This window comes from Sesamum indicum, linkage group LG15 (genome assembly GCF_000512975.1).
Source record: "Sesamum indicum cultivar Zhongzhi No. 13 linkage group LG15, S_indicum_v1.0, whole genome shotgun sequence".
NCBI classification, from domain to species: domain Eukaryota; kingdom Viridiplantae; phylum Streptophyta; class Magnoliopsida; order Lamiales; family Pedaliaceae; genus Sesamum; species Sesamum indicum.
In genome coordinates, this window is record NC_026159.1 from 9503742 (window position 1) to 9518685 (window position 14944).

The following is a 14944-nucleotide window of genomic DNA, read 5'->3' on the forward strand; positions in this document are numbered from 1 at the left end:
TCGTAACACAGCCCATCGAATTTTCAACAACCCAAATGCCCTCTCAATAATATTCCTTCCATAAGAGTGTTTGAGGTTATAGTATTCCTCACAGTTTTGTTGTTCTCCCGCTCCACAGTCCCACTCACGTAAGTGATAACGAACACCTCTGGCCTTTGTATGGGGTGAGGAAGCCTTCAATCATTCGAATAACCACTGTCATATAAGTAATAATGCCTGAAATTTAAACCAAATTTGTTACACATAGTATCTAATAATGGAACATAATCAATATGGTGAAAGTTGACGTACTAAGAAAAAGAAAAATCAATACAGACTAAACAATAAGAACAGAATCATATCTATTTGAAAATGTATAAGATGTATGATGTTCGATGCCTAGTTGCCTATAGGGATCTGTAACACATTTCATTTATTGATCGTGTAGCACAACACCCTATTGTTCGCTGGACTCCCTTCCCAACCCTTTAAGACATATATGACTTGCATGTTTAGGTTACAAACTCCTAGAACATTAACTGCAACATATAAATTATCCCAGATTTGATATAATTACATATAATATTTTTGTGATTTGTCAAATTATATTTACTATCCTTAAGGTTTGCTTTAAGCTAACAAATAAGATCATTCGATAGTTAAAATTCACTGAATTTGCTGATACGAACAAAAAAATCATATAAACTCATATTTACTCCCGATTGACTTATTACTCATTTATTGCAAGTCAAATAATTTTTTTATGATCAAATTACTTTTATACCTCTTCACATGTTAATGCATGTGAGGAGGTATATTGTCACCGTTATAAAACTAGTTTAGGTCAGAAAAAATTTGTTTGACCTATAATATAAATCAGTAATAAGTCAATCTGATAAATATTAGTTTCTATTCATTTATATTTGTTAATTATCGACAAATTTGATAAATTTTGACTAACGGATGAACCTATTTGTTAGATAGAAATAAATATTTGGGATATTAGATGTAATTGTCAAATAAAAAATGTAAGTATAATTATGACAAACCTAAATTATCTGTTAAAAAAATATAATGTTAATAGAAAATTAATTTGAAAATTGATTTTAAAAAGACCAAAATAGCACATGATCGGGAGTGTTTGCAAAAACTTGTACTTTCACAAAAATATTTTTTTTAAAAAAATAAAAAATTATAGCATAATAAAAAATGGATAATAGTTATAAGTAAAATAAAATAAAAATTAAAATTAAATTGGATATTGTTTAAAAACAAATAAATTCTAAAATAAATTTCAAGCCTTACTCGCTGCTTGCTTATTCGCTACCTTCATCGGCGTCTGCACTTGGCTCCAAGTAAAACACTCTCCATTCTACGTTGCAATTCTTTTTAAATATTTGGAATTATAGCTTGCGATCTTTGTTTCTGATGCAGAAAATTTGACAGAAGGAAACCTGAAGAAAGTGGTAGTAAGAAAATGGCGCTAGGGCTGATACTGGGAATAGGGAGAGCATTCAGAAGGAAGCGAACTTCGTCGCTCGATATTTTGACTTCGAAGAGGAGTCCTCGAGGATTTTACAAGGGCAATAATTGCAAGCCAACTGGTTTTCATACTCGCAAAGGTGCTTTTCCTTATTCTTCTTTTTGGTTTTTTTGGTTTTCCCAATTTGTGATATGATTTCTTGTGAGACGAGAAGCCCATAATTTGGATTGAGAATTTGAATTTAGGTGCAAAAAGGAAACTGCAACCAAGTGTGTGAGCCAAATCTCAGTTAGATGTTTTATTGGATTTAGATGTTAATTTTTTGAAGTTGGTGGAACTATTGCGAGTGTATTTCTGTACTTCTTATAAACGACGGTGAGTTTGATCAGTTAATCTGCTGGTTTTAGATATAGTTGTCACTATATGATATTGCTAACCCAGGGGTTGAATGCTTGAATCCGATAGCTGATCTCCAACCATCAGTTTTTCTGCTAAACTTAACTCACAATATGTCTTAAAAATGCCCGATTTTTTGGTTTGTAACATAATGCAGACCTGGGGAATATTTGAAAGATTTATATTGGGAAAAGCTATATTGTTCTAGTAATTGTGCTGTTTAAATTCCCATTCCCTGGAACTCGTCTCAGGATATATATGTTTCTATCATAAGTCTGACTATTGGGATGGGACTCATTGTCACTGGGCTGTAAACAAGTCAAATCAAGCTGAGCACATTGTTCAAGCTTATTGAATTACAATCAAGTTTAAAAAATTGAGTTTGAACTTTGTTTGATTAATAATTGAATTCAGCTTGAAGCCTTGAATGAGCTTGAGTTGAATCAAATGCACACTTGTTTGAGCTCGAGGACTTTGATGTCTTCAATTATATTTTATATCGTTTTAGTGATCTGATCGAGTTCAAATCAAGCTTGAAAACTTATCAAATGAAAATTTATTTTCAAGTATGGTTTGTTAAATTAATAAATCAAGCTCAAACGAGCTTGTGTTGATCGATTCCAAATTAAATCTCTGAGTAATTTGGTTAGTTTTTCTGCTCCACTTATTGACTTGAAAGCTACGGTTTAGTATGACATATGTAAACTTGGAGGCTTATCCAAGTTACCAAATTGGTATCCTCTTTCAAAATAAAAATTCATTTAGATGCTCTGAGGTCTGTCTGACAATTTAAAACTTTGACAAATATAACCTTCTTAACAAGAGAGTTGCGTGATATTGTATGTTATGTGGTGGTGCCTGAGAAGTTACCAAAGTATGTGATGCCAGATTTAACTGACTTCAAGGTACACAAGTTCAATTTATTTCAAATATGTTTATCTTGAATTGCAGAGACTTATGGAGCAACTAAACAGGCACTTTACGCCTCTAAATTTGTTGAAGAGCTAGACTAACTAGTCTAGTATCCAGATTGTGCAGTGTGATTTTGTAACTTTATCTGCTATCACAGCTGATACCTAGCTATTATTTCTATGGAAGACTCCTTTTTGTAACTGGACAACATAAGGAACACTGGTTTTGCATTTTCGTTAATGCTGAGGAATGGAATATTTAAAGACTGAGAGAGAGTTTTGCGTACATCTACTTCATGAACAGAGCAGAATAGTTGGTGAAATTCACTCGCTTCAAGACAGCTTGTTTTATAGGCATTAATAAGAATGTATTCTTGTTAAATGCTCCATTGGAAAATAATTAGTGGAGAATAGGTGGCGACCCTACCGGCTCGTGAATTTGCAGTTCATTAGGATAGTATCGGTGGTCTGACTGGTATCACTATCGTCATAGGTCTTTGTGTTGTAGTTGGTGCCTGGATACTTGAATAATAGCTCAACGCATAGTGCTATATTCATAGACAACTACCTTTAAGTTGTGGGGGTTATGTCCCCTTTGCACGACAATTTTAAGATATGTAAATAATGGAGATTTGTGATACAACCATAATCTTTCTCTTCTAAGAATAATCAACACAATTCATACCGTAAATTGAAAAGTTCATGTCTAGAGATCTCACTCTGTACAAACATAGGACTTCACTTTTCTACTCGAAATACTGAATTACATTTAACATTTTATTTTAACTCATGATGATTGCTCAAATGCTTGTTTCTCTTATTTTCAGCTGAAACCATATGTATCTCAGTGTGCAAGACAGGCAGCTGATTCAGCTAAATGAAAGGGCTTAGTAGAGATAATATGCTTTGATGGCATACCTGATGAGACAACTCTTTTTTACCTCCAACCCCTCCATTTGCTTGGTGAATATTGATCATTGTCTGCTCACCTTTGACATATTTAACTCATAACGTCGTGTCCTACCGCATGGCAAGATGCTTGAGAAGTTGTTGCATTACTCGGTTGTTACATTTAGAGGGTTTGATGAGAAATTGCATTTCCAAGATACAACCAGTTCTTTCCATTGAAACTTTTGGCTCATCTGGATGGTTTTCTCTACAAAAGTGTGGTTTCTTAATTATGTTCGAGAACTGAACTCAAAACATTGAGCATTCGTCAAACAACACTCGATAAATTTGTATGCTTGAAGCATGCGCATATTTAAGTGTGATGTGTACGCATTGCATGTTTGATCGTGAGTAATTATCGATTAAATTTATGTCATATCCGGTGGTTTGAAATTTATGGAATACCATCTTTCAGTAGAGTCCTTATGAAATTTATGCATAGTGTTTGGATTTGTATTTTGAGTGTTTTGTTTTGGCATTTTGGAGATAGAGAGAGAATAATATAGATAAACAAGTGTGTATTGAAGATAGATGGTGCGTTTGGATTTGTGTTTTGAGGTAATTTAAAATATTTTAAAATAAATGGTTATGTTTGATGTTGAGATTTGAGAGACAAAAATCATTGTTCATTGTCAAATTATATCTTTTTTATATACAAATATGTATATATATAAATATTGTATGTTTAATGTTGTGTTTTTTAAAGATAAAAATCTCTCTTCATTATCAAATCATGTCTCTTTTATATTGAATATATTATATATATATGTATATATTATATATAAAAAGTTGAAAAATAAAAAAACACACAAATAAAATGTGAAAAACACTGAAAAACACAAAAACAAATATTAGTTGTATTTTATATTGTTTGGGAAAATGTACAAACATGAAACCAAACATAGTGATGTTTCGCATACTTCTGCATGGGATTCGTGTATCTGAATGTGGGGAGACGTCATTGATATTTAAAACTTCCCTATTTTCTACATTTTGTCTATAAAAACTCTCAAGCACTAGTTGTAGTCATTGAGCTAGTTGTAGTCAGAACAGTAAGCTTGCTTTCTTCTTTGGGATCATTTGTGGTTGTTTTAGAGTTTCCGAGGTAAGTATATTTTAAACATCTTATAAGTTGCTACATTTTATATGATGTTTTAAGAGCTTAAAGAGTTTTTAAAGTATTTGGAATAAGATGTCAGAGTTAAATAGATATTAGAGTATTTCGCATGATAAGCTCTGTAATAATGATCGAAAAAGCAGCTATCAACAGTAAAAGTAAAATACTAACAAAAGTATGAGCATGTATTTGTTTATTAAATATTAAAATTAAAGAGCTTATAAGATGTTTTCAAAAAAGTTGGGTGAAGTTTACTTTTCTTTAAATAATTTATACGATCCAAAATATTTTATTTTATGATCTTATAAGCCCTTCAACAAAAGATTTGTCAAACGATTTTTAAGAGTCTATGAGTTGTCGAACATATTATAATATATCTTTTAAGGAGCTCGTAAGCACAGCCAAACCCTCTTTTAAGATGTTTAGAATGTCAAGTTCTGATCTAGAATTGCTGGAAATGCTGCAAAAAGCACTTTTAAACCAAATACTTGAATAAGTTATCACTAATAAAATTTATAATTTCACATATATAATATTTTAAAATTTTTGTATTATTATATGATATTATTCCTATATATGGAAAATATAAATTAAATTGCTATGTTCAATGAATAAATTTTTTTTTTTGCAATTATACAAGTTTATCTATTGTGTTGCAATTTTATATTTTCTTATTTATTTATGCATTTATTTTTTCCTCACAAATATTACATCCTTATCTTTTATCTTTTTTTTTTTAAATTACACTTCCTACTAAATCAAACTATTTGATACTCAACTAAAATCAAACGATAGAAGCTCTCGTTTTGATTTAAATTTTTTTGTTTGATAAGGTTTCAAGTTTGACTCGAACTCAATTAAATTAATACAAAAATAACAAAATATACTTAAAATAATAAATTATTCAAATTCCGCTTATGATTATTTAATTAAAATTTGATTAGATTAATACAATTAAATTCAAACTTAATATCTAAAATTTAATAATAATTTAAATAAATTTAGATAATGACTCTAATCATATACGAAGGATCATAGATGTTTGGAAAATCTTTAGAAATGTTTTGGAGGATGACGAAAATTTGATTCCAGAAGCAGCAAACGCGTATTGTTCTCAAAGAGACCGAAATAGACGGCCCACAATATATACATACATATAAATATATATATATCTGTGTGTGTATAAGTTGGAGGTCATCACAAGATTCCAACCCATATTTCACGCTCCCTCTCCCCATCTTTTCTTCCTTGAAACCCTAGATCTCGATAAACAACTCCCCCTCTGCAATCAACTTTATCATCAGGAAAGCCTCTAACCAGTTAGTCTCTATCTATTTCTCTCTCTCAGATCATCTTCTTCTCCTTTCTGATCTTTCGTTACGCCTGAAGGTCGAGGACCGTGCCTGCTGCTTGAGATCCGATTAAGGTACTGTTGTTTTTTGCTTTTTTCGGAAGTCCGTTGGAATTCGGCTTCTATCTGTGTGCGTGAATAGCTTTTGTCTTTGTTTTATTTGCGAATTTTGTTTAAGTCATTGTTGAAAAGCTGGAATATCAATTTTCTGTGTTCTGATTTGGGAATATCTTCTTCGTTTTCGGGATTTGCTTTCAGAAACGGCAGATTCGTTATTTCTCTCTTCTAAGATGTCTGCGCGTGCGTTTTTTTCCCCCTTATTCTTTAAATCTAATCTATGTCTCTTTATTTTGCACAAGTGCATCATTTAACCATTTAATTTTTGTTTATACCGTTTCTTATTTGGTGATGTTTATTCGCATGGTTTTCAAGTTTCAACTGATTATCTAAAAGAGGACGTGGATGGGAATTGAACGGGGATGGTTTACTATGACGAGTTAGCAGGAACTATTTTGTAGGAGGGTTTGTTAAGATATTCGGCAAAAGTTTAGATAGAAAGGAGCCAGGGGATGTTATCTGCTACACTATTGAGGAAATAAGCAGAAAGTGATAGATTTACCATATTTTTCTGGTTAATTCACTTGAGAGAAACTTTTTGCTCAAGAAAGCTGGACTTATAAACTGGCAAGACTTCGGTATTTGGAGGTTACGAAATGACACGTTTTAATTTGAGAGTGGTAAGTCAAACATAGCTCTATTTCAATGTCGTGAAGTGCTAATTAACCTGATTTTACAGCTCAATAGTGTTGTGTGGTTGGAGAAACAGTCTTAGTTCACTCAGTTCTACAGTGCAAAAAAACAGCCCGAAAATGAAGAGAGAAGATATCATAAGTGAGGGTGAGACAGATTCTGTTGGCTGACAAATTACCGGGAGTAAGTGAATGAACCAAACCCAAAGCAATTCCTGCCATCACCACGCAAACACCATGTTCGTTTCTCTTTTATGGTATATCTTCATGCTTGTCCGCGCCATATCTTTTGTTCTTCATTGCCTGTTCAATCTATAAATTTGGATGCTCCTGAAGAATCTTTTTCATTGAGGAAGAATTATGGTTCTCCAGCACCTTAGAGAATCATTGCTTCCATTCTTCCTTTGCAAAGCAGTCAATTTTTCATCGCAAACCAATTCTTCCAACTGGGTTCGCCATAACCAATTGTTTCAGAGGCACCAAAGATTGCAACTCTTCGAAGAACAATGCAACAGAACATTTTCTAATCTCAAACAACTTCTTTCATATGTTTTTGTTTCGGGTCTTGACAGGAATCTGTTCGTCATGAGCCATCTTTTGTATTTGAGTTTGATTGAATTGAAAGGAGGCAATGGGACGGAAAAATTGGAGTTTGGAGTTGAAATATTTAATCAAATTGGACAATCGAATCTTTTTTCTTGGAATATAATGATCAGGTTCTTTGCAGTGTTTGATCCTGTGATTGCTTTGAATTATTATATACAAATGCTTAGCCGGGAAATGGTTCTTGATAGATATACATTTCCATTCGTGCTCCAGGCATGTGGGGCTAGTCTTGATTTGGGTTTCGTTAAACAAGTTCATTGTCAAATTGTGAAATTGGTTCTTGGTCATGATTTGTTTGTACAAAATTCTCTTCTTAATGCCTACATCATCTGCTGTTCAGGTGCGGATGCATGGTCAGTGTTTAATGAAATGCCTGAGAAAGATATTGTTTCATGGACAAGTTTAATTTCAGGGCTTGTCTCGCAATATAGTTACCGTGATGCCCTTTATTTATTCAAAACGTTATTGTCTGATGATTGTCAACCACAGCCTAATGATGTTACTGTCGTCTCTACAATGTCTACTTGTGCTAGTTTAGGTTCTATGGACCTTACCAAATGCTTTCATGCATTACTTGGCAAGGCTGGATGGCTTGAACTTGATGTTTCCGTTGTTAATTCACTAATAGACGCCTATGCAAAATGTGGAGATTTGTGCTGTGCTAGAAAAGTGTTCGAAGACATTGAAAATAGTAAGAGAGATTTGTACTCTTGGACAACAATTATCTCAGGATACGCTATGCATGGGCGGGGACGGGATGCTCTGAACATGTTCACTCAAATGGAGCTATTATGTACACTTGTACCTGATGAAGTAACTTTTGTTGCAGTTCTTTCGGCATGTGCACATTCTGGACTGGTTGAAGAAGGTTTATACATTTTTGAGTTGATGAGTACAAAATATGGGATTCAGCCTGATCTTCGGCATTACGGATGCATTGTTGACCTATTAGCAAGAGCTGGGATGGTTTATCGAGCTTATAATATTGTTGAAAACATGCCGATGGAACCTAATTTGGCTGTATTGGGATCTTTACTAAGTGGTTGTAGGCTTCACAATAACTTGGAGTTTGGTGAAGCTGTTTTGAGAAAGATTGAGTTATTGAAAGATAAGAGGTGGTGGAGCTCCTGTCCTTTTATCTAATATGTATGCAGATGAGAACCAATGGAGTAAAGTCATACACTTAAGGAAAGAAATGCGAGTACTAGTGCAGGGGAAACCCCCTGGTAGAAGCTGGATTTAGGTCAAGTATGCAGTCAATGACTTGCAGCTAGGAATGAAAATGATTGACAAACTATGGAGCTGGATATGGTTCTTGAAGGATTTGGAGAACTTTTTAGACCATAGTAAGTCGAATATTGATTTAAATAGTGGCGCCTTTAAATATGAGGGAGATAAAATACATATAATAGTGGCGCCTTTAAATATGAGGGAGATAAAATACATATAATAGTGGCGCCTTTAAATATTGATTTATTATCAGTTTTAGTTCCAGCGCCACTTACCCAAACTTTCCTAACTCCAGCACGAATATTTGTGCACCATTAATGCAGGTGAAGTAGCCATCTATATTTTTTGCACCCCCAATATTGGTGTTGGCAATTTTTCATCTATAAATAGGTATGTGGAGAAGAGAAGATGTACTTAACACGATTTCATCGTGTTAAATAGATTAATCAAACCCACTATAATTCTCTCGTTCCTTGTTCTCTCCAAAAATGTGGCTAGATAGCTACTACTACCAAACGTCAGATGTTCCACAACTCCAAGTGGACTAAGGAGGATAGATAGGAAGGAATATAATGCAACTCTAGTATATAATGTAATGAGAGGGCATCGGAATTTGGCATACCTTGACATAGTTGTTTCTCACGTCTTTTTCATTCTCCTCGATCATAACCATATACTTACTCTCATCCCATCCAAATCCATTCTTTGACATCATACCAACAATAGAAGAATATTGTCTCTTGAATTTTAGATGTAATAATAGATGAAGCTAATTTGTCTCTCCATTGGGACCATGAGTTGCTAGTATCAATACTAGTACTATATTCAATACTTGAGTCCATTGCATAATCAAGTTGTTCCAGAATCTCTAGTTCTAAAGGATCATTTGGCATCTCCGATCGAATAAAATTGTGGAGAGTGAAACAAGCCAAAATAGTCCTATTTTAGATCTTGATAGGATAAAAAGACAGACTTCGTAACACAGCCCATCGAATTTTCAACAACCCAAATGCCCTCTCAATAATATTCCTTGCATAAGAGTGTTTGAGGTTATAATATTCCTCACAGTTCTGTTGTTCTCCCGCTCCACAGTCCCACTCACATAAGTGATAACAAACACCTCTGACCTCTGTATGGGGCGAGGAAGCCTACAATCATTCGAATAACCACTGTCATATAAGTAATAATGCCTAAAATTTAAACCAAATTTGTTACACATAGTATCTAATAATGGAACATAATCAATATGGTGAAAGTTGACGTACTAAGAAAAAGAAAAATCAATACAGACTAAACAATAAGAACAGAATCATATCTATTTGAAAATGTATAAGATGTATGATGTTCGATGCCTAGTTACCTATAGGGATCTGTAACACATTTCGTTTATTGATCGTGTAGCACAACACCCTATTGTCCGCTGGACTCCCTTCCCAACCCTTTAAGACATATATGAATTGCATGTTTAGGTTACAAACTCCTAGAACATTAACTGCAACATATAAATTATCCCAGATTTGATATAATTACATATAATTTTTTTGTGATTTGTCAAATTATATTTAGTATTCTTAAGCTTTGCTTCAAGCTAACAAATAAGATCATTCGATAGTTAAAATTCACTGAATTTGCTGATACGAACAAAAAAATCATATAAACTCATATTTACTCTTGATTGACTTATTACTCATTTGTTGCAAGTCAAATAATTTTTTATGATCAAATTACTTTTATACCTCTTCACATGTTAATGCATGTAAGGAGGTATATTGTCACCATTATAAAAGTAGTTTAGGTCAGAAAAAATTTATTTGACCTATAATATAAATCAGTAATAAGTCAATCTGATAAATATTAGTTTCTATTCAGTTATATTTGTTAATTATCGACAAATTTAATAAATTTTGACTAACGGATGAACCTATTTGTTAGATAGAAATAAATATTTGGGATATTAGATGTAATTGTCAAATCAAAAAGATGTAAGTATAATTATGACAAACCTAAATTATCTGTTAAAAAAATATAATGTTAATAGAAAATTAATTTGAAAATTGATTTTAAAAAGACCAAAATAGCACATGATCGGGAGTGTTTGCAAAAACTTGTACTTTCACAAAAATATTTTTTTAAAAAAAATAAAAAATTATAGCATAATAAAAAATGGATAATATTTATAAGTAAAATAAAATAAAAATTAAAATTAAATTGGATATTGTTTAAAAATAAATAAATTCTAGAATAAATTTCAAGCCTTACTCGCTGCTTGCTTATTCGCTACCTGCATCGGCGTCTGCACTTGGCTCCAAGTAAAACACTCTCCATTCTACGCTGCAATTCTTTTTAAATATTTGGAATTATAGCTTGCGATCTTTGTTTCTGATGCAGAAAATTTGACAGAAGGAAAGCTGAAGAAAGTGGTAGTAAGAAAATGGCGCTAGGGCTGATACTGGGAATAGGGAGAGCATTCAGAAGGAAGCGAACTTCGTCGCTCGATATTTTGACTTCGAAGAGGAGTCCTCGAGGCTTTTACAAGGGCAATAATTGCAAGCCAACTGGTTTTCATACTCGCAAAGGTGCTTTTTCTTATTCTTCTTTTTGTTATTTTTGGTTTTCCCAATTTGTGATATGATTTCCTGTGAGACGAGAAGCCCATAATTTGGATTGAGAATCTGAATTTGGGTGCAAAAAGGAAACTGCAACCACGTGTGTGAGCCAAATCTCAGTTAGATGTTTTATTGGATTTAGATGTTAATTTTTTGAAGTTGGTGGAACTATGCGAGTGTATTTCTGTGCTTCTTATAAACGACGGTGAGTTTGATCAGTTAATCTGCTGGTTTTAGATATAGTTGCCACTATATGATATTGCTAACCTAGGGGTTGAATGCTTGAATCCGATAGCTGATCTCCAACCATCAGTTTTTCTGCTAAACTTAACTAACAATATGTCTTAAAAATGCTCGATTTTTTGGTTTGTAACATAACGCAGACCTGGGGAATATTTGAAAGATTGTATATTGGGAAAAGCTATATGGTTCTAGTAATTGTGCTGTTTAAATTCCCATTCCCTGGAACTCGTCTCAGGATATATGTTTCTATCATAAGTCTGACTATTGGGATGGGACTCATTGTCACTGGGCTGTAAACAAGTCAAATCAAGCTGAGCACATTGTTCAAGCTTATTGAATTACAATCAAGTTTAAAAAATTGAGTTTGAACTTTGTTTGATTAATAATTGAATTCAGCTTGAAGCCTTGAATGAGCTTGAGTTGAATCAAATGCACACTTGTTTGAGCTCGAGGACTTTGATGTCTTCAATTATATTTTATATCGTTTTAGTGATCTGATCGAGTTCAAATCAAGCTTGAAAACTTATCAAATGAAAATTTATTTTCAAGTATGGTTTGTTAAATTAATAAATCAAGCTCAAACGAGCTTGTGTTGATCGATTCCAAATTATTCTGAGTAATTTGATTAGTTTTTCAGCTCCATTCGTCGACTTGAAAGCTACTGTTTAGTATGACATATGTAGTAAACTTGGAGGCTTATCCAAGTGACCAAATTGGCATTCTCTTCAAAAGTAAAAATGCATTTAGATGCTGTGAGGTCTGTCTGACAATTTAAAACTTTGACAAATATAACCTTCTTAACAAGAGAGCTGCTTGATATTGTATGCAGGTGGTTATGTGGTGGTGCCTGAGAAGTTGCCAAAGTATGTCGTGCCAGATTTAACTGACTTCAAGGTACACAAGTTCAATTTATTTCAATTATGTTCATCTTGAATTGCAGACTTATGGTAGCAACTAAACAGGCACTTTACGCCTCTAAACTTGTTCAAGAGCTAGACTAACTAGTCTAGTATCCAGATTGTGCAGTGTGATTTTGTAACTTTATCTGCTATCACAGCTGATATCTAGCTATTATTTTTATGGAAGACTCCTTTTTGTAATTGGACAACATAAAGAACACTGGTTTTGCATTTTTGTTAATGCCGAGGAATGGAATATTTAAAGACTGAGAGAGAGAGTTCTGCATTGATCTGATTCATGAACAGAGCATAATATTTGATGAAATTCTTTTGCTTCATGACATCCTGTTTTATAGGCGTTAATAAGAATATATTCTTGTTAAATGCTCCATTGGAAAATAACTAGTGGAGAATAGGTGGCAACCCTACCGGCTTGTGAATTTGCAGTTCATTAAGATAGTATCGGTGGTCTGACTGGTATCACTATCATCATAAGTCTTTGTGTTCTAGTTGGTGCCTGGACACTTGAATAGTAGCTGGATACATGTTGCTATATTCATAGACAACTACCTTTAAGTTGTGGGGGGTATTATGTCCCCTTTGCACGACAATTTTAAGATATGTAAATAGTGGAGATTTATGATACAACTATAATCCTTCTCTTCTAAGAATAGTCAACACAATTACCGTAAGTTGGAAAGTTCATGTCTAGAGATCTCACATGTAGAAACACAGGACTTCTGACTTTTCTACTCAAAATACTGAATTTACATACAATATGTTTTTTTTTTACTCATGATAGCTCAAATGCTTGTTTCTCTTATTTTCAGCTGAAACCATACGTATCTCAGTGCGCAAGACAGGCAGCTGATTCGGCTAAATGAAAGGGCTCAGTAGAGATAATATGCTTTGATGGCATACCTGATGAGATAGCTCTTCATTACCCCTAACCCCTCCATTTGGTTGGTGAATATTGATCATTGTCTGCTCACCTTTGACATGTTTAACTCATAACGTTGTGTCCTACCGCATGGCAAGATGCTTGAGAAGTCGTTGCGTTACTTGGTTGTTACATTTAGAGGGTTTGATGAGAAATTGCATTTCCAAGATATAACCTGTTCTTTCCATTGAAACTTTTGGCTCATCTGGATGGTTTTCTCTTCAAAAGTGTGGTTTCTTAATTATGTTCAAGAACTGAACTCAAAACATTGAGCACTCGTCAAACAATGCGTACGCATCACATGTTCGATGGTGAGTAATTGTCGATTAAATTCATGTCATATCCGGTGGTTTGAAATTTATGGAATACCTTCTTTCAGTAGAGTCCTTATGAAACTTATGGTATCTATGTTTCACATACTACTGCGTGGGATTAGTGTATCTGAATGTGGGGAGACGTCTTTGATATTTAAAACTTCCCCGTTTTCTACATTTTGTCTATAAAAACTCTCATTAGAAAGCACTAGATTTTGAGCTAGTTGTAGTCAGAACAGTAAGCTTGCTTTCTTCTAAACATCTGGGGTTGTTTTAGAGTTTCCAAGGTAAGTTGATTTGAAATATTTTATAAGTTCCTACATTTTGTGTGATGTTTTAAGAGCTTAAAATGTTTTTAAAGTGTTTGGAATAAGATGTCAGAGTTAAAAAGATATTAGAGTATTTCGCGTGATAAGCTCTGTAATAATGATCGAAAAAGCCATCAAAGGTAAAAATACAATACTAATAAAATTATGAGCGTGTATTTGTTTATTAAATATTAAGATAAAAGAGCTTATAAGATGTTTTCAAAAAAGTTGGATGAGGTTTACTTTTCTTTAAATAGTTTATACAATCCAAAACATTTTATTTTATGATTTTATAAGCACTTCAACAAAAAAATATTTTTAAAAGTTTATAAGTTGTCGAGCATCTTATAATGTATTTTTTAAGGAGCTCGTAAGCACAACAAAACACCTTTTTTTGATATGTTTGGAATGTCAAGTTCTGATCTAGAATTGTTGGAATTGCTGCAAAAATAATGAATAATTTATCACTAATAAAATTTATAACTTCACATATATAAATTCTAAAATTTTTGTGATATTATTCCTATATCAATGGAAAATATAAATTAAATTGCTATGATCAATGAATGAAAAAAAAATATTGTTTTGCAATTATACAAGTCTATCTGTTTTGTATGAACGAAAAATATTATTACTTAATGGGAGCATCATTGAATTTAACACTAAATTTTTTCAATTAGTATTTGTTTTAATAATTTTTTTATTTTATGGTGACTCCTACTTCGAACTTGGATAAATATGAAATGCATTTGAAGAAGATGCTGCGGAATATTGAGGTTTTAGTTGATAGAAAGAGAATGGTTTACATATTCACTAGGCTAGACACAATAATTGTGAATGTATGACCGTAGAAGGAAGAGCTTA

General features: G+C 33.0%; 1 protein-coding gene and 1 long non-coding RNA gene across 2 annotated transcripts; both read left to right on the plus strand.

The window, feature by feature from the left end:
- On the plus strand, positions 6002–13853 carry LOC105178303 (pentatricopeptide repeat-containing protein At5g66520-like). The gene is made up of 6 exons (XM_011101761.2): positions 6002–6260; positions 7881–8231; positions 8370–8655; positions 11159–11346; positions 12449–12513; positions 13349–13853. Exons 2-6 carry the CDS (start codon positions 7910–7912, stop codon positions 13400–13402), a joined length of 915 nt encoding a protein of 304 aa, XP_011100063.1. The 5' UTR covers positions 6002–6260; positions 7881–7909; the 3' UTR covers positions 13403–13853.
- Positions 8662–10068, plus strand: LOC105178302. Its single transcript, XR_849131.1, has 2 exons — positions 8662–8886; positions 9094–10068. It is a non-coding gene; the product is annotated as an uncharacterized LOC105178302 (long non-coding RNA).

What these genes read in the sequence shown, in the direction of transcription:
- LOC105178303 (XM_011101761.2), top strand. Translation starts at nt 7,910, where the DNA reads ATGCCTGAGAAAGATATTGTTTCATGGACAAGTTTAATTTCAGGGCTT. An exon ending in GTTCGAAGACATTGAAAATA is followed by an intron (nt 8,232 to 8,369) that starts GTAAGAGAGATT and finishes CTTTTGTTGCAG; the next exon opens with TTCTTTCGGCATGTGCACAT. An exon ending in GAGTTATTGAAAGATAAGAG is followed by an intron (nt 8,656 to 11,158) that starts GTGGTGGAGCTC and finishes TTTCTGATGCAG; the next exon opens with AAAATTTGACAGAAGGAAAG.